The sequence below is a fragment of the Balearica regulorum genome, chromosome 23, assembly GCF_011004875.1.
Source record: "Balearica regulorum gibbericeps isolate bBalReg1 chromosome 23, bBalReg1.pri, whole genome shotgun sequence".
Classification (NCBI taxonomy): Eukaryota; Metazoa; Chordata; class Aves; order Gruiformes; family Gruidae; genus Balearica; species Balearica regulorum.
The window spans coordinates 2,362,424-2,387,921 of record NC_046206.1 but is presented as its reverse complement, the minus strand read 5'-3'; the positions used below and the strand labels follow the sequence as shown (position 1 = coordinate 2,387,921).

The 25,498-nt window shown below is 53.7% G+C and overlaps 3 protein-coding genes across 5 annotated transcripts; all 3 read right to left on the bottom strand.

The window, feature by feature from the left end:
* Positions 1–527: 527 nt before the first annotated feature.
* On the bottom strand, positions 528–9,128 carry SCN2B (sodium voltage-gated channel beta subunit 2). The gene is made up of 6 exons (XM_010310316.2): positions 9,059–9,128; positions 8,151–8,542; positions 6,798–8,027; positions 3,790–3,956; positions 3,158–3,368; positions 528–2,965 (listed from the first exon to the last, which is right to left on the bottom strand). The coding sequence occupies exons 3-6, from the start codon at positions 6,865–6,867 to the stop codon at positions 2,766–2,768; spliced, it is 648 nt and encodes a 215-aa protein (XP_010308618.1). The 5' UTR covers positions 6,868–8,027; positions 8,151–8,542; positions 9,059–9,128; the 3' UTR covers positions 528–2,765.
* Positions 9,025–16,680, bottom strand: LOC142604906 (uncharacterized). 3 transcript variants are annotated; one of them, XM_075774572.1, is made up of 9 exons: positions 16,043–16,680; positions 13,461–13,690; positions 11,919–12,082; positions 11,304–11,529; positions 11,014–11,143; positions 10,581–10,641; positions 9,801–9,896; positions 9,386–9,573; positions 9,025–9,148 (listed from the first exon to the last, which is right to left on the bottom strand). In XM_075774572.1, exons 2-9 carry the CDS (start codon positions 13,501–13,503, stop codon positions 9,136–9,138), a joined length of 921 nt encoding a protein of 306 aa, XP_075630687.1. In that variant the 5' UTR covers positions 13,504–13,690; positions 16,043–16,680; the 3' UTR covers positions 9,025–9,135. The 3 variants fall into 3 exon arrangements, with proteins under 3 accessions (XP_075630687.1, XP_075630689.1, XP_075630688.1); XM_075774574.1 differs by having other exon boundaries at positions 11,014–11,140; XM_075774573.1 differs by having other exon boundaries at positions 13,461–13,509.
* Positions 16,681–17,446: 766 nt separating this feature from the next.
* MPZL3 (myelin protein zero like 3) lies at positions 17,447–25,344 on the bottom strand. Its single transcript, XM_075774475.1, is given in 8 exon segments — positions 17,447–18,625; positions 20,640–20,703; positions 21,525–21,690; positions 22,340–22,547; positions 23,559–23,725; positions 25,029–25,101; positions 25,103–25,159; positions 25,161–25,344. Coding segments are annotated over 8 exon segments (795 nt in total). The 5' UTR covers positions 25,194–25,344; the 3' UTR covers positions 17,447–18,598.
* Positions 25,345–25,498: the final 154 nt, after the last annotated feature.

Sequence of the window (25,498 nt, the reverse complement as noted above, 5' to 3'; positions counted from 1 at the left end):
CTGTCAACCCCGGCTCTCTGCAGAGCAGAGGTGCAGAACTTGGCAGGACGCAGCTCCCTGTAGCAGAGCTGGAGCCCCTGCAGTACGTGCGGAGCACCCCTGAAATCTCGGTGCATGCAGATTTGGGCAGCATTGGCTGCTCTCCCGCCCCCAGCGCTGCCCTGCCTGCACCTGGCTCTGCGGCAGCTCCAGGGGACTGAGCTGTGGAAGCGCAGGCTGCCCTGGGTTCCCCGGGCACCCAAAGCAAACCTGTTGCCACAGCGGGACCGAGCTCCGAGCACATGGGAGCCTTCTCATCCCCCTGGACAGACGCTCAGGCAGAGCAGAGATGAGGCACCCTGTTCTGCCCCTCCAGCAGGCAGCAGCACAAAAGCATCGAGTGCAAAGTTTGTGTTTTGTTGTTCTTTTGTTTGTTTGACTGTACAAAGAGAAATAAAAACATCTTACACTCAGCAGTGTCTGGCAAAAGAAACCCATCAGAAGGCGCAAGCACAAAACTATAGTCATGACCAGTAACAGCACCTCCCGTGTGTAGAGATATATATGTATTTGTAGAGATTCTCTCTGTTGTGTACAGCTATGTACATACAGATGCATTGGCAAGTTGCAATCCAAGGATAGTGCATGAAAGAAATGAAAGGCAGATGCAAGACTGGTCGTGTGCAACAGTCAGAGGCCTTTGGCCGCAAAGTTGCCAGCTCAGTCCCGCGTGGAGCCGCTCACAGCCCAGCTTTGAGCAGCAGGCGGTCCCAGGGAACCAGCTTTGCGGCTGGCTTCCCACCGGCACTGTATGGGGAAAGCCCTCTGGCATGGGCATGGGGGTGCATGGGGGCAGGCAGCCTCAGCCCAGCCCTCCCCGGGCAGGAAAGCCCATGGGAGAGGGGGAAGCCACAGGGCGAGACACGGCGCATTCCTGCTGCAGACGGGAAAGGGAGCGGCGTACAGCCCAGCGAGGTCAAGCGGGGTGGAGAGGGCACGCAGGGCCTGGGCAGAAAGCGATGGGGCAGAGCAGGGAGCGCATGGCCATCCCTTCATCCCTGGGGCCTGACGGCATTGCCTGTGGCGCTGCTGGGACGGCACCCGTGCAGGGATGTGGCGGCGCTGGGCAGCGGGCGGTGTGGCAAAGGTCTCCCTTCTCCCCTGGCAGTGCTGCTCGTGGGCGACAGGGGACCTCCGTCACCAGGCCCTGGGCAGTGTCCCCTGGGGCTCCGTGCACTAGCCCTCTCCTGCCCCATGTCCCACCTGCCATGGGAGAAGAAAAGCCCAGGCACGGTGTGACAGGGGACACTTCCCCGGGTCATTTTCCCTGTCTGAACCACAAGAGGCTCCAGGGCGAGCTCCCGCGCTGCAGCCAGCACAGCTCAGCCGCCAGGTCTGGTGCAGGAACCAGGGCCAGGCAGCGAGCCCGAGGCAGGCAGGACCACCAATTCCCAGCCCTGGGGCTCGCTGCGTCCCCCTGCACCGCAGCCCGGTGGGACCAGCCAGGATCACCGCTCGCGCATACCTGCCCTCACCCCCCACCCCGAACTGCCCGGGCCACTGCTCATAACAAACTGCAGAGCACGCAGGGCAGCTCCTGGGGTGCGCTGAGGGAGCTGCCACAAGCAGGGCAGGCACTGCGCCATCGACGGGGCTGAGGCAGGCGGCAGCCGGCACTGCGGGGCCCGCAGCTGGGCGGGCTGGCAGTGCATCGCCATGGCAGTTACAGATTGTACAGCGCTCGGCAGGGAGGCTGGAGGAGGCAGTCACAGGGTTGCTCAGGGGTGACAGAGCTGTCCTGCCTCTGGGCCCGCGGTTGTGCCCAGTTCTTCCCAGCAAGTGCCCAAAAACTCCTCTTCCTCCCAGCAGCTCTTTGTCCCTAGCAGCCGCACCCCACCACTCCCCACCACCTCGGTTTGGCACATCAGCAGAACATTCTCCACTAGAATTCCCCTCCCCAAGAAGGAAACGAGCACAAAAAAGTCAGCCCAGCACCTTTGGCTGAGATTCTCAGGCCCAAAAATAGCCTGAGAGGCAGAAGGGTACATCCATTCCACACCAGGAGCCATTATCGGCTCCAAAAACCAGCAAAGCTCAGAGAGAGCATGTGGGCTAATGGTCGTTACCCAGCCATCGGCTTCCGAGCAGGCCGGGACAGTCCTGAGGAGCACGAGCTTCTTGTCGCAGCACCCTCAGCACTGGCACACAGGACTTGCAATGAGGAGACAGGCAGCTATCGGGGATCCCTCGGGGACAGGTATGCCAATTCCCCGTGCCCTGGGCACAGCAGGAGCGCCTCAGGGGAGAGACATGGCCCAAGGGCAGACGGCTGCTGGCCGCTGGCCCCTGCTCTCCTTTCCTAGAGGGATGGCGTGCAGACATGGGCACAGGGCTGCCCGGCTCCCTTCTGCTCCTCCTGACACCCCCTGCTCCAGCCCCTCCATGCATGGGGACCACGGTCTTCCCCTCTCTCCTGCACCACCCTGTCCCCAACCCCTCCCCACGGCCCCAGGCGGTGCTCTGGCACTCAAAGTGTGCCCAGCGGGACAAGCTGGTCCCAGCTCAGCCTCAGGGGCAGCCTCGATGCACTTCAGCCACTGTCCCCAGCCCTGTCCGCTGTGGCCAGGCTCTGGGGACCTTCTTCTCTCTGTGCCCTGCTCCAGGCTGGGTTGGGTATTTAGATGGAAGGAGGGATGCTCTGGGGAGACAGAAATCCTTGCTCTGGGAAGCACATCAGGGGAGTCACACTGTACAGGGGCGAAGAGGGAGGGGTGGGCAGGGAGGCATTACTTGGTGCCCTCATCCGGGTTGCCTTCACCGTCTGTCTTCCCTTCCTCCTCCGTCTTCTGGTCATCTGTGTTCAGCCTCTGCTGCTTTTTCCGGCGCACGCATTTCACCACCATCAGCACCAGGATCACCACGGCCAAGAAGCCACCTACAGAGGCACCCACGATGACAGCCACTGTCGAGTCGTGCTTCGGGGGCTCTGGGGAGACAGGGCACAGCCTCAGGACATGCAGCCCCCAGCTGGGGCAGCCAGCGGGAGCAATAGGGAACGGGCTCGCTCCCACCGCCGGGGAGCAAACCTGCACATGCAACACAGGGTGAAGGCAGGGCACGAGGTGGAGCAGAGAGCCACACAGCACCCATGGGTGCCCGACAGCAGAGGGGCACTGACCTTTGGTGAGCACCTTCAGGCTGATGCTGGCATGGCCTCGATGCCGGTCTGGTGGGTTCAGGACATAGCAATTGTAGGTGCCCTCGTCCTCCAGCTGCACGTTTTTGAGGGTAAAGGATACATCGTACTTGGTGGGGTTCCCAGTGAACTCCACCCGGTTCCCAAAGCGGTCCAGCTGCTTGTTCATGATCTTCGTCCGGAACTGCAGGAACTGAGCAGCCCGCGCGGGAGAGGAGGTGAGACACTGTTTGGGTCCCCGCACGCTCACCTCCCCTGGCCAGGCATCCCCCTCCCTGCATGCGTTGTCCCGGGCACGTGCCCACACTGCATGCTCGCCCCCGAGCAGGGCAGTGCCCGCTCAGCTCTGTCAGCGGCACGATCCCCGCTCAGCTCTGGCCGCCCCAGTGGCCAGGGACAGGGCCTGCTCACGCCTGCCTGTCCTGCTACATCAGGGCAGCTGCCCCGACCGCTGGGTCTTTACACGGTCAGTTGCTAATTGTCCCTGTGGCGGAGGAGGGCCAGATAGCAGGACCACACGTAAGGAGAAGGCTCGGGACCCCAAGAAACACACACAACAACTTCAAGCTGGTCCCAGGACCTCTCAGCAGACCCCCAGCCTCGGCAAGACTCACCAGCTCCTCAGAGCAGTTCCTGCACTCCTGGTATGTCCAGTTGAGGGAGAACTGCTTGTTCTCCACCTTATAGCAGGAGTTGAAGGTGCAGGAGAGCTTCACGGAGGAGCCATTCAAGGCATTGATGGTGGCGGGAGCCATGACCTCCATGCCCAATCCTGTGGGAGCTGCCACAAACACAGAGAGCGAGAGCAGACACACAGATGAGTTAGAACAGGGGCACAAGCAGCCATCCTGCTGCCTGGGCCCGTCTCCCTATCCCGCCCCGCACATTGGCTGGCTGCAGAGGGCTCACCCTGGGGCCTGGGATCGCCTTTCAGGCACGTCCACGCACAGACCACACTGTGGTCAGCCAGGACCGGGGTTTCGCTGCACAGAAGTGACAGGGGACAAGCAGGGAGCAGCCCCAGCCCTGGCACCACCCCTTGGCCCTGCTCTGCAAGGGCTGATGCCCCCTCTCTACCGTGCCTAGCCTGATTGTGCCTGGTGCTAAATTCTGCTGACTCCAGGCAAGCCCTGTTCCTTGCCGCTTAAACGAGGCTTTCCTGCTGCAGAATCGATAACACTATGCAAAGGGCTGAATGCAGCATCAGCATGCAGGGCTCAGTGCCACATCCGCAGAGAAATTTATGGCTGCGCTCATCAGATTTCATTCCCAGCAGGATGCACTACAGCGGCAAGGGCTGGGATCTGCCAGGGCCAGCCCCTGGGGGCTGCAGGGGGAATGCAGATGCTCCCCCCTCCGGGTGGTGTTCACTCGAGGATTCTCCAGCTGGGAATGACTGGGTCAAGATCTCAGTCACTCCTGGGGGGACCAGGCCAGTCCCTGCACCCTGGCCTTGCTGTGGCAGAGAAACGGGGACATTACCTGGTGCAGCTCGCAGGGCAGGATGGCTCACCTGGGGCATGGGCAGGATGATGTCTGTGCCCTGCTCCCTATTCCACTCTTTTTCTGCACCTCCCCTAGTCTGCTGGCTGCCCCCAGCAGCTCCTGAAACCCAACGCCCCCATCCAGCACCTTCTCCCCAGCCTGCAAAGGGGAGGGTGCACATGCCGAGACAGGCTCCTGTGCAGCTATTTAGCTTCAAAGTCTAAGGATAAGCCCCAAGAAGCACAGGGACAGAGAGCCCTGGAAGGACTGCTGGGACAAGGCTGTAAAGGGAGGCTGTGGCACCCCACAGGGCAGGGACGGTGACACTGGCAGCAGGTGCTTTTCCGGTCACCTCACCTCTCCCCTTTGGCTGCTGCTCTTTGCTCTCAAATCTTCCTCCTGAGGTGCTCCTGACTCCAGCCCTATGGCCAAGCTGGATGCATGACAAGGCAGCTCCGCTGACTAATCCGCTCCATCTGCAAGCAGGGCAGGAAAGGGACCAGGCTCTGCAGCCAGGGAAAAGAGGCTTTTCCACGTTGCAGATACGGCTGCTTCAAGCCACAGGTCTTACTGTGAGGTGCGAACCAGCAGCATCCTGAAACCAGCTCTCTGGGGGCAGAGGGGTGCCCTCCAGGTATGGCCAAGCCCCTGGGGATGGCTCCCTGCTCGTGCTGGCAGCCGGGCAGCCACGGTGAGCACCCTCAGCCCCAGCGCAGGGAGGGCTCCCCACAGGGTGCTGGGAGGCGCAGAGATGGAGAGAGCTGGCGCATGGGGATGAGTCGCAGCACCCCAGGAAGGAAGAAGGGTCCACGCCTGAGCTGGTGACCCAGCCTTGCTGCCCCATCGCACCCCACCCCCCTTAAGCGCTTTCAAGAAATGCTTGCAGGAGTGGGAGAGAAGAACCAGGAGCCTGCCTGTCCCAGGAGGCCCCTTCACAGACCCAGCCCAGCAGGCCTGGTTGGAGGGGTCCCCGCACAGAGGCGCTGGCTTGAGTGCCCAGCGGCCCTCGCACTATGCCCTGTGTGCCTGCGGTCGGGTGGCGTGGCTTCGTGCTGCGTCCTTGGGGCACCCCAGGGCTCTGCAGAGGGCTGAGATGCCACCAGGAGCTAGCTCTCCCAGGCTCTGCAGCAACGGGGCAGCCCTGGCCAGGGCTTTGCCCTGCCACCGGGTACGGCAGGACCCTACTGCAGCTGGACGGTCCTCGCAGGCAGCCAGCACGCAATAGGCACGTGCCCCGGGAGCACCTATGTGCACAGGTCCAAATTCTGCCACTGCCTGGGCACCCAGCACCGGAGGACAACAGAGGTGGGGAAAGAAACTGCTAAAATCCCTGGGAGCGACTGTCCAGGCTGCACCCTTTGGCGCTGCGCACACTCCCAAACGCTTTGTCACAGTACACCCTGCACCCAGGGCTCGGGAGGTAAAATTACACGCAGCCTCTAAAGCAGACCTTGCTGGGCTTGTTATCTTTGTGTCCTGGCCTCTCTCCTAAAGCAAAGGCAGCCCACCAGGAGCTGCAGGACAGTGCGAACAGCACTTCAAAGAGGTGATGTGTTCCTGTTTCCAATCAATACAGACCCAAACCTGCCGACACACGCTGCTGGCTCTGGGGCAGGGCGGAAGAGCAGAGACCACAGTTCCCCCCCACGCCCTGCACCGCCATCAGCCCAGAGCCCGCTGCCCCAACAGCCAGCCACAAACCAACGGACAGTCGCAAGCCACCCGCAGCCCACCAGCCACCGCCTTCCCAGCGAGGCAAAGCCAGAACTGCCCCCTCTCCCCACTGCAGCCCACACCCCTGCCTGGCATGCAAACAGCCTTGCGCTTAGACAAAACCTCCAGCAAGCAGGATGCAAAGCTTTTTGAACAGAAGATGCACTTGCAACACACCCCCCGTCCTGCCTAAAAGCAGGTCACCCTGGCTAGCGGATTTCGGCAGGGTGCGTTTTGGACCACCTCTGTCCCTGTCCCTGCGGCACAGCATCTCTCGCTGGCTCGCTGCTTCCCCGGGGACAGGAGGCGCTTCTCAGGGCTGGGACGTGGGGAGGGGGCTCCTGGCCAGAGAGGCTGTTTCTCCCCAGCCTGGATGCTCTCCCCTGGCAGCCGTGTGCATGCAAGGGGTCAAGTCGACACTTACCCAGCGAGAGGAGCAAGCTGAGGCCAGTGAGGAACAAGGTGGGCTGCGGGAGCCGAGCTTCCGGGCTCATTTTGAAGGACTTTTGTGTATGGAGAGGACCTGGTGTTGGTGTGGATTTTGGTGGTGGTGGTTTGCTTTTTTCGAACGCCCGGGTTATTTGCAGGTGACATATAACATTAGAGCTGCTTTATTTCCACAGCCCAATATGGCTGGCTGGAGTGGTGCTGGATCGAAAAAATCCGTAAATGCTATGGTTGGTGGATTTCAGCAGAGGAAGTGGGAGGGCAGAAAAATTTTCCCCTGAACAGAAGGCAAACACTCCTGGCGCTCCGGCTCTGTGTTCTGAGGTCTGGTCGTGGGCTGTGGCACAGAGCACCTCCTGCAGTGTGCTGAGCCCAGGGCAGCCAAGGAGCAGGTTTCTGCTAGGATTCTCTCTGGCCGGGCAAACTTGCCATTGGAGCAAGTAGCACTCAGGGCTCCTCTTTCCCCCCTGGGGAGGCCAGGAGCCTAGGGGCTCAGCCAGTGCCCTGCAGGGTGGGCCTGACCTGGAGGGCTCCCATGGGCACCTGCAGCCCCCTTATTTCAGTGGGACCGTGCAGACGTGTCACCTCTGCCCTGCAGGAGGCTGGTGACCAGCCTCGCTCGCACCATTCACGGCAGCGGTTCCCACTCTCGAGAGCCCAGCTGTGCCCAGGGACATCAGAAACACTCTCCCAAAGACAGACAGAGAGCAAAGGGACTGATCTAGCGTGGGAAGAGAGGAGGGTCCCAAGGAGGCAGCCTGCACAGCAGCCTGGCCAGCGTGCCCAGGCAGAGGCATAGCCACGGGCAGGCAGCCTACAGTGAGCAGAAGTGCACCTGCCTACTCGCGTACTGATGTGAGGACAGCCCCCTTGCTTCCCGGGGCTGCCAGACTCTGCCGGCACCTTCCCCTTTCCCCTGCAGCGTGCTATCCCAAGGCAACACTCTATCCTCCTCCAGCCCTCAGGATGGGGAGGCTCTGCTCAGCAGTAACAGGGCTGGAGAAGGTCTTTGGTCCCCTTCGCACCATTGGTCAAGGAAGCCTCTGGGTCATGGACTCCAAGCCTGGATTCAGGCTGCAGAGATGGATGCAGGAGGGAGACAACACGTGACCTCATGGAGATCGGAAAGCCAGCGACAGCAGCTGCTTGACCACCTAGTTCTCACGTCCCAGGACGCAGGATGGTGGGGCTTGCTGCGGCAGCATCACTGAGGATAAAGGAGAAGGGTGCCCTGGAGCCAGAGCACATTTCAGCTCCTGTGCACCAGAGCTCTGGGGAGGAAGAGATGGGGCAATGGGGAGGCAGGAGGGATGCAGAGGTGCTCTGTTACCTGACCAGCTTCAGGAGGGGAAACAGGGCAGCCAGGAGAGAAGGTATCGGAGAAGTGCCGGGGGAACGCAGGAAACCTACTCAGCAAACACACTCACTGCATGCGCAGCACAGTTTCCCAACCACGCCGGGCAGGCAGAGCCCACTCTCCTCTGCTGCAATGGGTCCCACGACCCCGCAGAGGCAGCGGAGGTCATACGTAACCTGCCCCGACACCCCAAAACCAGCTCTGGTTGCTGGTTCCTCCTGTAATCTCATTATTTGCCTTCATCCAGGAAAAGAGAGTAGGGTGTCAACGTGAAACGAAGGACTGCAGCCCGGAGCAGCCTGTGCTGCAGTCTCCCATCTAGCAGAGCCGGGTGGGAGGTGGTCCCCAGGCTCCCAGCTCTGCACCTGGAGGTGTCAAACATCTATATATAGTGCAGGAGAAGAGCCAGCACACGCTGAGACGCTGCCCCGGAGGCCCAGGAGGGGTTGCTGGATTCCTCCCGGCCAGGGCAGCGAGTCCCAGGTGTAGGGTGCGCGTGGAGGTGCTCACCCATGGCGAGCGGCTGGTGCATGGGAGATACACGTGAGCACACACACATGGGGGACACCACTGCCCGCGGGGTCTGCTCCGCTCCCCTCCATCCCCTGCAGAGCCGGGGCAGCAGGGTGGCTCAGTACAGCCCAGGCAGGCCCCTTCCTGCTGCAAAGGGACCGCTTTTGTGGCTCATTTGGCTTTACTGCTCCCTGGAGCCAGTGGGACAGGCGCAGGTGCCGTGTGCGAGGCTGCACGTGGGTGCAGGAGCTCCCAGGCCCAGGGGCAGGCAGTGTTTGGCACACTTGGACGTCACACACTTAAGTGGGAGGTAAAAGGAAGCCAGGAACAGAGAAGACTCCCAGAGTTTTATTATCTTCAGAAGATACCATTGGCACGTCTGCATGGCTCCCGCTGCATCTCCCCCTTTCTCCTCCTGCCAGGCTCTCCTTGGAGATTCGTTATCTCAGGACCTGGACCTGCATGGACCGGGATCAAAGCTAGAGCATGGAGGCTGTGTCCCCCTCCAGAGACCAGGAGACAAGAGCCAGAGAGATGCGTCTCCCCTGGTCCCCCGGCAGACAGCTGGGGTGGGACGTGCCCCAGCAGTGGCTCTGGCTCGGAGCACACAGTGAAGTGGCATCGCTTTTTAGAGGAAGGGCTGACAGCAACAGAATGCTGTCATGCCCAAAGGAACAAAGATGTCTTGCACACACCTGCTGGCTAAGGGTCTTACATCCCCCTGCACGGCTATTTCTCCCACATTGGAGCCCAGGGAAGTGCTGCTTCTGGTCTGTTCCTCGCTTTGTCCATCACCCTGTCTCCCCTCTCCCATCCATTCTGCCGGGATCGCCCTCTTGGCCAGCTCCACGTAGACACTGTTCTCCCGGAAGAAAGAGGGATGCTGCAAGGAGCAAGGGACAGAGCATGAGGCTCGCTGCAGGCATTGGGGCCCATTTGGAGTGGGCAGGAGGCAAGGGATGCTGCTGTCTGGCGTGGGGAGTGAGCGGTCAGGCCCTGGATGCCGTCCCCTTGGCGAGGGGAGCAGTGATGTAGGGAGTCACATCAGCCCTACAGCTGCACACCCTGCCCATGCCTGCCACAGCTCGGGGCAGCTGCTCGCCTCCTCACCATGGTTATGTAGGTGTCCTCGGCTCTCTTCTTCTTCCCTGCATCCTGTTCAGCCTTCGGTACCTCAGCTCCAGGGATTGAGCAGTAAAGTGCTTCCTATGAGAGGGAGATCAGGATGCTTGGAACTGAGCAGTCCCCAAATGCAGGAGAGCTGCCTTATCCCAGTGATAGGGCCAGCACTGAACGCCAGTCGTGGCTGGCCAGAAAGCAACACCTCGTGCTTGGCCAGTGTGAGATCACCTCCTTCAGCCTCCCCAGCCCTGTGTCCACGCACCCCATGTCAGTGATCCCTCCGTGTCCTGAAGACACACAGCCTTAGCTAGTGACGAGACAGCAACCATCCTGCGTGAGGATAACCCTGGCTTCAGTCTCAAGGGGAGGCTGTGGTCCAGGACCCCATCTCCCCGCGGCAAACCTCTCGGCTCCCAGGCGTTCGGCTGCTGCAGCAGCATTTGCTCCATCGGCGCCTCCTCTTAATTGCAAGCCAAACAAAATGGCAGACCTGGGGCTCGTTCCAACCACCGCATGCAGCCAGTGGCACAGCAAGGAGCCCACAGCTCTCCTGTGCATGCCACGTCCCTCGCTGGGGGTGGCCGGCCGCACGAGGGCACAGCTCCGTGCGTGCACGGGCCTTGGGCGCTTGGCACCTGCCCTGCAGCCCCGTGCAGCCCATCCCTCCCCTTCTCTGCCTCTCCTCCCTGTCTTCGGTTCCCACGGGTTGTGGCGGTGTCCCAGGGCAGGGCAGGCACACACTCCACTCAGCTCAGCCTCAGCTCTCACCTCTGCTTTGTTCTTGCTGCCACCATTTCCAGTCCTCTCCAGGGCCGTGTTGGCCGCAGACCTTGAGGGAAGGCAATGGCAGTGTCATCTCCGGCAAGAAGCATTGCCTACTCCTCCAGTCCCTGCCCTCCCTCTCCTGGGACACCGGGATCCCTTTGCGTGTGCCTCGGTCAGGTCATCCCCGCTGCTGGCATGCCGGGAGCCCAGAAGGTTTGGGGCAAAGGAGGGACAGGCCAGGGCAGCGGGACACTAGAGGGCAGCAGGAGTGTGCACCCCGCTGTGGGCAGCGGTGTTACCCGGGATGACGATCCCTCCGGTTCGCACAGCTCCAGCCCTGGCTTGTCCAGCTAGTGCTGGGACAAGGACAACAGCGCAGGAGGGCTGCTCTGAAGTGCTTTGCTCAGCCCCATAAGCCCACAGCTAGCGCTAGTACCTCTTCCTCAGGCTGAGTCCGGCCAGGAAAGCCAGCACAACAGCCACACAGCCACAACCCACAGTCACTGGCCAAAACACGGTGTCTCCCGGAGCTGCAGAGTCCTGGGTGTGTTCTGCTCCTCTTCCTGCTGGGGAGACACCAAGGCAGGGAATGGTACATACAGGGACCCTGGCCCTACTCCAGAATAATCATGGTGGCATGTCTGAGAGCTTCCTGGAGCCTCTGCAGCCCCTCTGCGTGGGGCCAAAGAGGGCGATGGGAGAGGGGAGCAGCCATAGGGCACCTACCTTTCTGTACCATGGGGCTGACGTGCAGCACCGTGTGATTCTTGAAGATGTCGCTGTGCCTGAGCAGCCGGATCTCGCACACATAAGTGCCGCTGTAATTCACCTGTACATCCTGCAGCTGAATGGAGCCATCACAGCTGGAGATGTTCCCTTGCCACTGCACCCGGTCCTTGAAACGGCCCACGGGGGTGCTACAGTTGCTGTAGTAATAAAACACCATCTCCTCCTGGCAAGGCACAGAGAGCATCAGGTGAAAGGAGCCCAGCAGAAGAACACTTCCCCTTGTGCCCTCCCTGCCCAAGAGCCCTCAGACTTGCTGTTTCTCTCTGCCCATGAAGCGCTCGCTGCGTGCAAGAGCCCAGCTCACTCCCACGCTCTCCTGGAAAGCCCCAGGATGCAGCACCCAGCGCTGTGGTTCCCTTGCGGTGCAGGGCCACGGGGAGCGGTGGAGGTGCCTCGCTGCCCCACACAGGAACCCTCCTTCTCTCGTGGCCTGGGCCAGGTGGACGGGCTTCCCTGCAGCCTCCCAAGAGCAGCAAGGCTGCCTCTCTCACCCTCCCCTGCCACCTGCCCCCCGTGCCCTACTCCCCCACCCACCCCCCGGTCACGACCCACCTTCTGCGTGTCATTTCCTTCCACGCGCAGCCAGTCAACTTTGGCCATCGTACAGCCCTCGGCCACCGAGTCTCGGAAGAGGCACCGCAGCAGGACAGAGTGCCCAGTGCTGGCTCGAAGCTGAGGCTCTGTGAACACCCAGCCAGTCGACCCGCTGCATCGCTCTGCCAGGGACAAGGACAGCAGGATGAGTCCAGGGAGGACGGTCAGATGCAGCCTGCCTGTCCCCATAGATATCTCCTCTCCAGATAAGCCTGGGGCTAATGGCACTGACCAGTCCAGAGCGCAACAGGGAGGCCCCACTCCCTGTGCGGGCAAAGCCTCTCCCTGACCCCTGCTTTTGGTGTGCTTGGGATGTGGGGCAGCACATCCTCCCAGCCGCCAGACCAAGGGCTGCTGCGCTTGCTGAACAAGCGACGCAGAAGGGAAGGGGGGAAGCACAACCCCAGCCCTCTGCGTCTCCGAGCCGAAGGCTGCAGCTCCTGCAGGGTTGTTCCTGTGAGTCACTGGCTGGGAGAACCAGTGCTGCTCTCATCTATACCAGGCCAGGAGCAATTCAACTGCTTTACACAAACTTGAGTTCCTCTTTCACAACCTGCCCATTTGGCTTCCTTACCCCTTGCTCACAGGCTCCTGACCTGGGCTTGGACTTGTCTGGCCACATAACTACTGCTTAGGGTTTCTAGAGAAGCCGGACAGTGGGGGAAATCAAAACAAAACAAAACAGAGGAACATCAAAGAGCACAGAGCTGATATAACCAGGATGAAACAGCTGCCGACATGGCGGGCTGCAAAGCGTGCAGCAGGAAGGGGAAACAAGGGGGACAGAAAACGTCCCTGGGGCTCGTCAAGAGAAACTCTGCGTGCCCCAGAGTTTGCACTGGCAACACCCAGCAAGAAGAGCGGCTGAGGCTCTGGCACTTGGTTGTCAAGAACTAGGTGAGCTGATTCAGTGGGGAGCTGCTCAGACAGGTAGACTTTTCCCAGCGTCTTAGCCGCTCTGCTGACTCTGTCCACAAGCCACTGAGGGCTGGGCCCTGGCGAGGCACGAAGTACTTGTCTGATGCCCTGGAAATAATAAATGCAAAATGCTGCAGCTTCCCAAGCAGGTTTCTTTTGGTCTTGACCAGCTGTGGAGCTGAAAATGACACATATTTGCCAGCAGAGAAGACCAAGGCAGCCAGTTGCCTCGAGCAGAGCCAAAATCAATACCTTGGAAACCTTTCCCTGTATTTAGACTTGACAAAGCAGTTCTACTTCTTTCAAAGCCTTGGAGCCGGGAAGAGTAAGTACAGGACTCCATCCAGGGATGCCGTTGCAATTTGAAGCCTATATATATGCAAGCTCTGCAGGAAGGGAATATGCGGCACCCAGAGAGCAGAGGAGTTACTGGTAGCCAGGAGCCCACTTACCGCTGTCAGCTCCATGCGCCTGCGAAACCCCAAGGGCTTCTCGCCGCAGGAACGGAGGAACCGATGGGTCTTTCAGCAGAGAGGAAAGCAGGCAAGGTAAATAAACCCACCAGAATGACTTACAGCTTACCCAGCCATGTCAGCACCAGAGTCAGGCTCAGCAACGTGTTCATCTTAATCTAAAAAGAACAGCAGAGGTGACACGTGCATCGGTTTCCCCCAGGGCAGGACACCAACAACTTGCGACCGAACTGAACCCCCAGATCAGAAAAAGACTTCCTTCAGTTCTTCAGAGAGGGACATGATCTTTGCTGCCTGGATGTTCAGCCTCTCAAGTTAGCCACTATCCCAGCCGGGAGCCTGAAGCTCAGTGAAGCACAGATGTCACATACCTCTCTGGTTTGAGAGTGCTCTGAGCCCTGGAAAGGAAGAGAGGGCGAGTGGGGGGAGGGCTCAGCCTGAAGCACCTTTACATTTTCCCCTAAGCAATGAATCTTTCCGGTGGTTTGGGGGTCAAATCTCTAGCATCTCAACTGAGATGTTCATTGACGTTAATTCTGCTCAGAAAGCAATGGGATGTTTTTTCTACTACATACTCAGAGACGTTTGGTCCTAAAAACACAGACCCCTTACTCTAGCAACAACTCCCTTGCTGTAGCGTGCTGCACAGGGTGACAATTTCTGCTGGAACCCTTCAGGGTCTGTCCAAGACAGTGCCACGTTTGGTCACTGTATTCAGTTTGACCCGCTGCACGTCTCTCAAAATAAAGCCAATGTCTCCTTTCTACACATTGTAGACGTCCTGCAGCCCCAGGCAGGACTGGCTGTTATCATCAGAAATATGTCAGCCAGCGTTCATGCATGGATCACAGAAAGGCAAAAGTCAGTACCCTGCTTGCTGCATCTGCTCCACGATTCAAAGTTCAAGAAGTGATAAACATATTTAAGGGCAAAAAGTTATTGAGAGAAGCCCTCCCACTTGGACAACCTGCACATTTGACACTGCCATTACCAGCACATGTTTTCCAATACATGCATTTTTGCAGCAGAAATAGACAACAAGAGCTGAATCATCTCTGAAATGTTGCTAGCTACTCTCACTTTTCCTCCATTGTGCAAGTCAGAGGATCTCTAGACCAGCTTCAGCAAGGCTCGGAAGGGCAAAAGGTCCCAGATAGTATTTCTCCCCAAGAAACAGCCATGAAAGGAGTTAGAGTAAATACATAAGGCAAACATCTGTCATTATTCCTATTGCTCTGAGAGATGCACGATTCCTTTCAGTGCTGTGGAGCAGAAAGCCACAGCGACAGGTCCATGGTCCCGGGACACCAAGTGTCCTGGGGCAGCGCCCACATCCTTGGCGCTCCATGCAGAACCAACATGACAATAACACCATCTACAAAGGAGAGCAAGGAGGTGAGAGGGGACATGCCAGCTCTGTGTAGAATGGCAGGAACTGCTATTGCAGCTTTGCAGAGCACGAGCAGGGCGTGGGGAAGGCCTCCGCCCCGCCATTGCTCATACCCTAGCAAGCTTCCATCTCTCGCTACATGGCCAGACATGTTTGCTAATTCCTTTTTCTTTCTAAATGCATTTTTCTCAGTGAAGGAAGCTCAGAAACACCCTGAAACAGGCTCAGACAGGGATTACAGGCCCAGAATTAGCAGCTGGGGCACTGATGGGTCTGTTCTAGGCTGAGAAACAGTCACCACGGCTTTCCAGTCAGTGCATGGTGTTCTTGCCTGCAGTCAATGATGCAAAACTACCTCTGCCCTTCATCACTCTCCTCTTTCTACACAAAAAAAAAAAAAACAAAAACAAACCCAAACCCAAAACCCCAACAACACACACCCCCCCCCATCAAAACCCGAAAAGCAGTAAATAGCCTTCTGGAATTCTTTCAAATCTGCCTTTCAAAAAAACATGACCTGTTTGGGGGTTGGGTTTTTTGGAGGTGGAGGGGAGAGCTGTGTGGTTTGACTGCACTGTTTGCAGCTCTACCATGACAGAGTTTGCTGTACAACCCGCGCTTGTGCACACATGACCTACAAATGCAGCAAAATTCACGCTCAGCTCCAAAGCTCTCAGCTGGTGCAGCATATCTCAGTGGAGCAGGCCAAAGCATCCCACTTCCCAGCTATACTGCCAAAAGCTGTAGAACTCAAGCAGAGCTACGTCCTCCCAGGACCACCCCTATGCAGGACCCAAAATAGGAGGTAGCTTAAAAACAAGTCCTCAGCACACAGAACCCTGCATACTGGGATATCTGCACTGAGAACTTCCAAAGTTCTCTGTAGCTGAGTTACCGAGGCTGTGGTCCTTATTTGCCATCAGATCCTTCCTGGACTTATCACCCTATTTCTCAGAAGAAATTCTGGTCCTGTCTGGGAACACATTTTTTGCAGGGTCTCCCTCTGCGACACACACCAGCAAGTGGGTGCTGTGCGTGCACCAGCTGAAGACAGCACCCACTCACCCAGGCTGTTATGTATATTACAGTGCTGACACATCCAAATCCTTCCACAGAATGACTGCCTTTACTAAACAGATTGGGGAAAAAAAAAAAAACCAACACGTAGATACCATACTGCCTTCACATTTTCCTACTTTTGCACACGGTTATATGAATCCTCAGCACTTCTATGTCTCTCTAGGTCTCTTTTCAGGAAAAACAAACAAAAAAGAGTAAATATTATGGGAAAAAATACTCACCTTGTGTGGCTTGGGACAGTCAACTTGTCTCTTGCACGAGGGGTTCTTCAGTGACTAATTTGGAGTACCTGAAAGAATCGGTTGCTAAATTGTCTTGAGGTTGTATGTATAAGACATTTGTCTTCCTTACAATCTTTGGTTTTGATTCTCTTATTTCAAGTTGTTTGGTGGTCACTTTTAACTTGCTAGAGGAAGTTAAGAGCTAGACTGATGTACTGACAAATCAGAATGCAGAAGGGACTGCTACAGAGAGGTGAAAAGAACTATAGATGCATATGCCTCAGAGCAGATGATGGGTATACAGCTTCATAAGACGACACTTCACAGGTACAAGATGTGGCTCAGTCCCAGTCCTTCCATTGCGGCAGACTGATCCAATAAGTTGCCATGTAAGAAGTCAAGAACAGAGAAAATTCTTGGCAAGTGACCCTTTTGCGGCCTGTTCTCCCTCCTAGTTTGTTTTTGGTGATCAGAGCTGGTTAAAGAACCACCACTCCTGCAGACTGGATCTTGTGAGGTATCAACAGCAAGGAACTCGGAGTAGCTTTGCTGAGCCTTACTGCTGGTGCTACAGGTATCCTACAGGCAGAAGGGCCACCGTCAACATGCTTTTCACTGCGCAGTCAGCTGCTCCCTTGTGAAACACATACGAGATACACAGCATGGACTGCTTTTAGCTGGCACCCCCCTCCCCCGCAAGTCACTTTGAAAGCATATTTTCATCCTTCCTCTTCCTCTGGAGTACCACAGCAATCTCTGTTCTCTAACGTATTATCAGTGGTTTTAATGGTACACGGAGCAACTTCCATACAGCTAGCAAAGGAAGAGAGAGTGAAGTCTTAATGTGCGACGCCATTCACAATCACGAATGCTATTAGCTTCAAGGTGGCAATTCAGCTTTACACCAGGAAGAGACTGCCCAGGATCTAGCCTGCTGTTTGCAAAGGAGTCATAGCTGAAGGCAAATATTCTGCAGAAAAAAAAAAAAGTTGTTCATTTCCATAAGGAACTTGAACAACGTATTATTGCTGAAATTGGAGCAAAGCCACTTCCTCCAGGCTGCGTATCCCACTGATATCCTTTCCCAGGAAAGTTTTGGTCAGGAGAGACATTGTATCATCAGGAAGTGCAAGCTTGTTAAATATTACTTTATAGTAAACAAGAGAAAAATATGTTTCTTTATCTGGAGGTACAGAGCTACAGCTAACCTTCCACGTAGCTGTAATCGACAGCTATCATAGAGCTGCTAAAGGGGGACTCGGTACATGTTCCCTGTTGAGTTAAATCTGTTCCCTAAGCACCTTTACCCATCATCATATGACAATTTCTATTGCTAAGCAACAACTCAGGATGGCAGTTTTATGAGCTCAACTATATTTAGCCAAATAAATCCACAGCCCAGAATGGAACAAAGCAGTTTATTGGTAATGGCACATCAAAGTCAACAGTAAACTTGTAACACATAGGTAAAAGGAGACTATTTGACCAATGCTGCATACAGAAAGGAAGCGGAAAACAGCAGCTGTTTGGGTATTGAGCAGACACGAATTCCACTGCACTCTGCCATAGATTATTGGACAAGGTTGGTGAAAGAGCAAGTACTCTTTGTTACTGAGCAACAATGCATGTTCAGCTGTTTCCCTAAAATGGTACCTAGAAAAAGAGGAACATGACAGTTGTTCTGAACACGGAACATTCCTTCGCACACTGCTTGAGTCAACAGTTGAGGTAGATGTGGTCATGTTTCCCCAGATACAGAGTCCCCATTTGCATCTCTGATTTAAAACCATTATTTTTATATGAATTGTGCTTCAATTCTACAAGTACAAGGAGATGTACCTACTAATGCAGCTGTTGGACAAATTAAAAAAAAAAAAGGAAAGAAAACTCAACAATGTAAGGTAACAGTACTGTGCAATTGGTGACTTAAAAATCAGAAAATAGTACAAACAAAATAGCGATCCTGTAATTCAATGGCAGATTAAACCAAGAAACAGTTAAAAAGCGGTAGGTTCTCCTTCCTCCAAGACAAAAGATGTCATATATCAACTTAATCAAACTGTTTTAAGTCCTTAGCAAATACGTTCCAAAAAAAATGAGGCGAAAACATTGTCAGTGCCCAGTGACCATTACCTCAGAGAGCTGATGTCCCTCTGGAGTAGACTGTGCTTCAGGCAATTTGAATTCAAGGGTGCAGGAAAGGGGGGATGTCACCAATAATAAAGGAAACAAATTTGCGAGTAAACTAAGAAACGTGCATTGTCAGAATGCTGGTAGGAAACACGCTGTACAGCTGTAGGCACTGAGGTTTCTGTAGGCCTGGAGATGTAAGGCTAAGAGAGGGTTTTTTCCCCCAATAAATTAGAAAGATTTCAAAATTCATTCTTTTGTGCTTAAATAAAAGTGAATTATCCCATCGGCATTATTCTTCCAGTCTAACAAGATTAGAGCAGGTCCTTCAATCTGCACTGGTTATCCAGCAGCCTTCGTACCATCTATCAAGCCATGATTTTCAGTGCTGTAATGTTGTTCTTTCTCTGTAGCTTTGGTCTTTCATCAGTATGGGTCTTCCTCATCCGTGTCCTAAACAAGGAGTATGGAAAGAGAAAATGAGACTATGTATGAAGACATGAACCAAGTTCTGTTTGACACAATTTTGAGTCTGCTAGGCTTCTGACAGGAGTTTAAATGCTTTCCAAAATGCTGCTGTCCTTGAATAAGCCACAGGACTTGGAGTCATATAAGCACTTGCAGCTAAATCTGTTTGACTTCTCACAGATACACAGATGAATTGTCACTGTATAATCAACATGTGAAATGTGTTTTAAGAGAAGTAGCAGCTAAACCTCAAGCAAAAGAAAAACCATCAAGTGCAGACAGCCATCTTCTGAAAAAGCACCACCAATCCCTACACAGGAGGTCCGGAGCAGCACACGCTGTTGTTCAGCTACAGCCAACCACATATTTTCAGATCCCCATCATCTACTGTCTTAACCACAGTAAGCCTTTGATGGCATCCCCACAATCCAGCTCTGCAGCTCTCAACTGGAAAGCAACTCAAACCTAACAGCTCTATGAGGGATATCTCACTTACTTTCCAGACATTTTAAATCCAAACATTATCACTGGCTTTGCAATTTACCTTTTTGGTAACATGCTAAGCATTAAAAAGTACATTATAGAAACCTCAAAAATGTAGAATCATTAAAGTGAGTGAGACAGGATTTTCAGAGACTTAGTAAGTTAAATGTTTTGGTATCAGAGAGCAAAGTATCAAACAGATGACAAAATACTCAATATGAAAGCAGCAGGATTATAGCATTCAAATTTTCCTTCTCTCAAAGGATGAGAAGGTATTTTTCAATTTTTAAATGCCTGACAGCATTTTTCTCACTGAATCTGGGCTCCAATACTTTTGCATCTCTCCACTGGCAGTACAGCAACGGTGCCTCCCTGTTCCCCAGCATTTCACTAGCAACAGCCTTTCCATCTCCCATGGCAACTCTACCTTTTGCACAAAGCATTTTCTACTTTCTGCAGCTCCCAAAACTTTTTCCCTGATACTGCTACATTGTATGTGTGTTACATAGAATTGTAAATATTTCTTATGTAAATATTTCTTATGTAACTTGCATAATTGCTTGGTTTTCATTCTGTATCTAATAGAGCATAGAAACCATCAGCACACACTGTCTGAAGGCTCGTGCATTTAGTACATTTTAAATCACTGGCATTAGAATAGTGAATGAAGTGACACATATTTAAATCCTCCTTAACATACTTCCTGACCATGCATAAACGACATAAAGGCGTGTCTGAGGTAAGCTTGCTCTGTGGGACATCAGGAAAAAATGAAAACACTCACATTAGCCATATTAGTGAGCTTACTCTGGAATGTGCCACACTTACGGCTGTAGCTGCTAATGCCAGCACAAAGAACTGAGGCACATTTTACAAAACAAGTAGAGCAGGTGGACAAAACATTCAGTAGTTCCAGTGCAAAACATTTGATTAACAGAGGCTGGCTGACAGGGCAGCAAGTGAACAAGCAGAATGAGAAGACAATCACCACTTCACAAAACTAAATAAAACAAATCACAAGAGGTTAGCAGGATTATGTTGTGACAAAAACAGTGTAAGTAGGAAGACGTCCAAAAAAGAAACAAGGCTGCACACTACTATCTTTGCAAGAAACATAGTGGTTTGAGGTTATCGCTGCCTCCATTCCTCACCGTAGGAGGAATGTCAAACTGCAAACTGGTTTTGCAGAGTCTTTAAAGAACTACAGAGCACGGTAGCTAGCACTTAAAATTCTGAATTTTCATCTTAAAACGTCAGCTTTGGTTTCAATAATATCAAATGAAAAATCAATTTGGTGCATCTCAAGACAACTTCCCCTGCTAGTAATACAGTATGACCAGCAGTTCTCACCCCCTATAGCCCATACGTGGAAAACACCAAGGGGCATAAGTCCAGCCATTTGGGACATTTCTTTAACATCCACAGGTGTTATGACAAGCTCTACCTGCTGCTCTTTGCACCTCCTCTGACCACCAAAGTTGACAAAACCACTTATGAAACACCAACTTTCACTTACCACACAGTTCAGGAACCAGTCTCTGAGTTTCCCCAAGCAGTTGTCTGTCCCTGTATGTTCAGGCCTGCAGTAAAAGCACAGGATTAGGTTGGACTTTTTCCCCAACACACATACTAATATCTCCTACGGACTGTGAATTCTAGTTCTACTACACTGAATCGAAGGCTTTTCACCATGATGAAGAAAGAACGTCAGGTCCCTTATTTTGAAGGCACATCAGTGCCATGAAGAATACAACAAGAGTTGCTATTTGGCTGGCAGATCTTACAACACTAATCAGAACATTGTATTAAAACCCCATTCTTGCCAGAAAGTGTAGTACTGAATTGATTGCAAAAACAGGTGCAGCTCCAGCATTAGCAGTGTCACCTTATGGTTCTTGCTACCGAACCTTCCCAGAACAGAATCCTCTCCAGTTCAGAAGGGAATTCAGTCTCTAAGGCTCATTCAGTACCTGGCATCTCTGCTCAGGCCATCACAAGGAAACCAGTTAGCATTATTCCGTTTGTTTTGTTGTTATGGATACTTCATACTAAAATGCAACACACTCGGCCTAAATCAGCACGGTATTTTGCTGATTTAGGCTGAAATGCATCCGATTACAGAACTGAAAGACTGTCTAACCCTAAACCACTTCAGTTCCACAGCCTCACAAGAAAGACAGAAAAAAAGGGGATATACAGCACTTAGTTTATGCCCCAGCATGGGGATTTTCCAAAGCTTTCTGACCGCTGGCTAAATGATGCTCATAGAGGAGTAGATTTCAGTGACTGAACTGCAGATGCTGAGAGATATGTAATGAAAGACAGTGAAAAAAACTGTCCTTTGGCCTGTGGCAACATGCCGAAGTATAAATACAGGCTTTAAGTTGCAGCCATAACTTACTCATCAGACACTTCAATGGAGGATTTCTTACAGCCAGTTTTTTTTTTCTCCTTTACCGCTCCGAATTTTCTTCCCATCCTTACCAACAGCAGAATAACCACAATGATGGAAGGCAGAAATACTAAAATGGACAGCAGCACCGCTGAAGTTAGTTGGAAGGCAAGGCCTGCAGGAAAGACAAAGAGCAGCCCAGCTGTATCAGTAGTAAAATACAGCTTGCTTAAAGCACTGTGACAAATGTTCATCCAGGACACAGGTTGCTAGCCTTTTGATATAAAGCACAGAGCTGGCAGATTTGAAACAGCTTGTCACTGAATCTGCAGGATTCCAATCACGTATCCAACACAGCAGGGTGCTTCATATGCAAAAATCTACAAAGGATGGCAGGTCACGACATAGTTCTATCAGCATGTCTAAGCTGCAAATTTGGGGCAGGTTGCACATGCAGGGCAGATGAGGAAATTATTACTGAGAATCAGCGTTTGTGATGTGACAGTTATTTTTAGACCACTATTTCCTAAACATTTAACTTGTTCTACTGCCGCAATATGTGGAGACTGGAACTCCTGAACAAATGCACGCTTTTGATTTCTATTATCAGCACAGCTTCCCCTGTCCCTTCCTGCCCCCAATAAATTCAGTAGTTCTCAATGTATCTAGCTCAGAAAGAAGGGCTGAGGTAACTCTTGCTGAGATTCTAACGTGGAACTGCAGGGAACCCATTTCACGTGATGGTCGGACTTCTAAGATACTGACAAAGCTGCAACGCAGCTGTATCACATAGACGAGGATGCTCTATCGAAATGGAGGCTTACCCCTCTCTGTAACTATCAGCACTGTCTGGGGAATGTTATGGTACACGTCTGGAGGGTTCTTCACACTGCAGATGAACGTCCCATTGTCACTCATCACTGGGCTTTGGATAGCAATGGAAGCATCGCCCTTGGCAACATTCCCAACCCAGGATATCCTGTCTTTGAACTTTCCCATCGTTGGGTATGGAACAGACTGATAATGAAAAATCTAAAAGGAGGCAAAGACATTAATTGCGCCAATAACACACTTATCTGAGAAAGCAAACTAAACTACTTTTTGGACTGTAAACATAAAGGAATACACATTAGGAAGGCAGAAAGATTACTTCTTATAAAGGACACCTTCTCAAGTTCCTGTTTGATAATTCTATGCCAGTCACATTTCATTAGATCTCCAATGCTTTTATCTACCAGCCTCAGCTGTCAGATATCACCATCACCATTCTGACCAACTTGTTCCCTTCTGCAGATGTTCAGCTGAGAAGTAAAGCAGGCTTCTTGTCTCATGCAAGACAGAACATTGCAGTTCTTCAGGTTTTGCTTCTTGCACTTTTGCCCTTGCTGTCCTAGGAGTACAGAGTTAGCAGATCTCACTTCATATATGCAGCATCCTTTTGTTCCAGATACAAGGACACTCCTAAGAGTTCAAACTCTTCAGGCAGTGGAAGTCACTGATAATCCGTAAAGATGTGCATTTTCTATTTCCACCTTGAATAAGATTTTCAGTGGGCTTTCAGACGTATGTATTTATGCTTAGATTTCAAAACGCTGCCAACAAAACAGCAAGTAGCAGCCCATAAACTTTCGAGGCTGTCATCATCACTGTCTTCAGACTGTCATTGCACACATGTTCTTGCCACTCCAAGATATATCAGCAGTAGACTGCACAACAGAACTACTAGGGTACAGCTGCCTTCAAGAAAGCTACTGATCAAATGCTTTCCAGTCATTCTATACATAGCTACAGCGTACAATGCAGCACTCATGTCAAAACCCAAAGTTTATCTACGTTATCATCGTTATGCTATTATGCATTTACATAGAATACTTTTTGCCCAAAGAACGCTACAGCAATTTCACACGGGAAAGAAGGCGACAATGAGAGTCCCAAACTGATGAAGCAGCACAGCAAGGTAAACAGAAAAAATACCATCAGATTTTCAGCAGGCACAGAGGCCTGGTCAGTCTCCACTAGGAAAAGACTCCCTGTCCCACTTACTGTCTCCATCTGACCACCTGTGAGGGGCCGGTATGTCCAGTCTACTGTCAGGCTGTCAGTGATGGGAGAACTGGATTTGAATGAGCATTTCAGCAATACTTGTTCACCAACAAAAGCTTGCACTTTAGGACTGGCTTTAATTTCCAGGCAAAGAGCATTGCAGACACCTGATGGAAGAAGCACAAAAGACTAGGATTAGTTTCTTGTTATCTGCAAGGCGCAGAAGTGATGATGTCCCAAAGGTACGTGCAGGTCAACCACAGTCGAAAGACTGAAGCACAGTAATGACTACGTCCCCGATAATGAAATTTAAAGAAAAACAGACAGCTTCCGTAACTTGTTCTCTGTGGGATTGGAACTAGCCCAAATTAAAGTATTTATCTAGAAAATACCACCAAAAGCCAACAGATATTTAGATATGGAGATAAAGAGCTGAGAAACTGAATCAGCTGGCTCTCTGACAACTTGCAAAATGCCAGCTTTAGACTACTTCAAGGCAGTTCTGGCTCTGCACATCTTGCCCCAAAGTGATAGAGCCAGTGAACTGCACGTGCACCGGGTCATTAGACACCCTGCAGCAGCAAGTACTCTTACTTCTCGCTTTCAGTATGTGCAACAACTTCTGCCTAATTCACCTACCGCAATGCTCCAGCCAGGGATGAGGTCAGCCTGCCCAGCATTCAGCCATTTGAATCCCCCCTTTCACCAATCTCCTGCTCCTGGCTTATGAAGATTTATTATGGTGATACTCTGCATGAAGTTCTGCTCTAATTGCCACAGCTGACTGCCGTGCGGGCTCAGAAAGAGCAGGCACAGATTTCTACTCAGATTTGCCAGTGCCTGTGCAAGTTTCTGGTGTCGCACACCTGTTCCGCAGCTACCAGTATAAAATGTAAGGGTCTTGACAACACACTCCTTTTGCTACCGACTGAAAGTCCTGAAACCTCGAGTGCAGGCAGCTGGACCTTAGCAAAGCAAGTGGAGACGGCACAAAGGTACCCACGTCTCGAGCGTGAGCAGCGGGCAGAGTGCAGCGTGAGGAAACGAACGCCGCCAGCTGCCCGCCGGGCCCTGCTGCAGGGCCTTCGTTCCCCCACAGCCCACCACCGGCTCTCCCGCCGTTTCCAGCGCTCCCGGCGCAGAGACCCGCTCGGACCAGCGTGCCCGCCGCGGGGACCGCCAGCGAAGCCGAGGCCCGGAGCCGGCCGCGGCCGGCCGCCACCCCCCGCTCCGGAACTGCCCTTGCCGGGGCCTCCGAGTCCACCACCTCCCTGCAGACCATCCTCGCTGCCGGGGGCGACTTCCCGGGCGCCCACAGCCCGGCTCCCACGCCGGGCCCCACAGCGAGCAGGGCAGGGCCGGGCCTGGCCGGTTCGGGCCGGTCCCGTCCCGTCCCACCCCGCCGTTCCCCGCCGCGGCAGCGGCAGCCTCCGAAGACAGGAGGCCTCGCACCCGAAGCGCCCCCGTTACCGAGCAGAAGCAGAACCCCCCGCGGAAGGAGGAAGAAGCCGCCGCCGGCCGCCGGCTCGCCACACCGCATCCCGGCTCCGCTCAGGGCCGCAACATGGCGGCTCACCTGCGGGCAGCGCAGGTGAGGGCGGGGGCAGCTCCAAGATGGCCGCCCCTCATCGCCATGGCGACGGGTCGCCTCGCACCTGGGCGGGGACGCGCTCCTCGCCCCCGGGAGCGGAGCTGTCTGGCCCGGTCACCGCGGTGTGCCGCCACTGGGGAACGGGCCCACCGGCCCTGCTGGGACCCGGGCGCTCTGCCCTCCCAGGGAGGAGCAGGCCAGCAGGGCTCCCCGAGAAGCCTGGGCGGCCCGTTTCTGGGTTAGCCAGATGGCCGGTTTTTTGGTGCTTTTCAGGGCAGAAGAGCCCTCATTTGAGGTGCCGAGGGTGCAGCAGGACTGCGCGTCTCCCATGTCACAGCACTTCTATAAC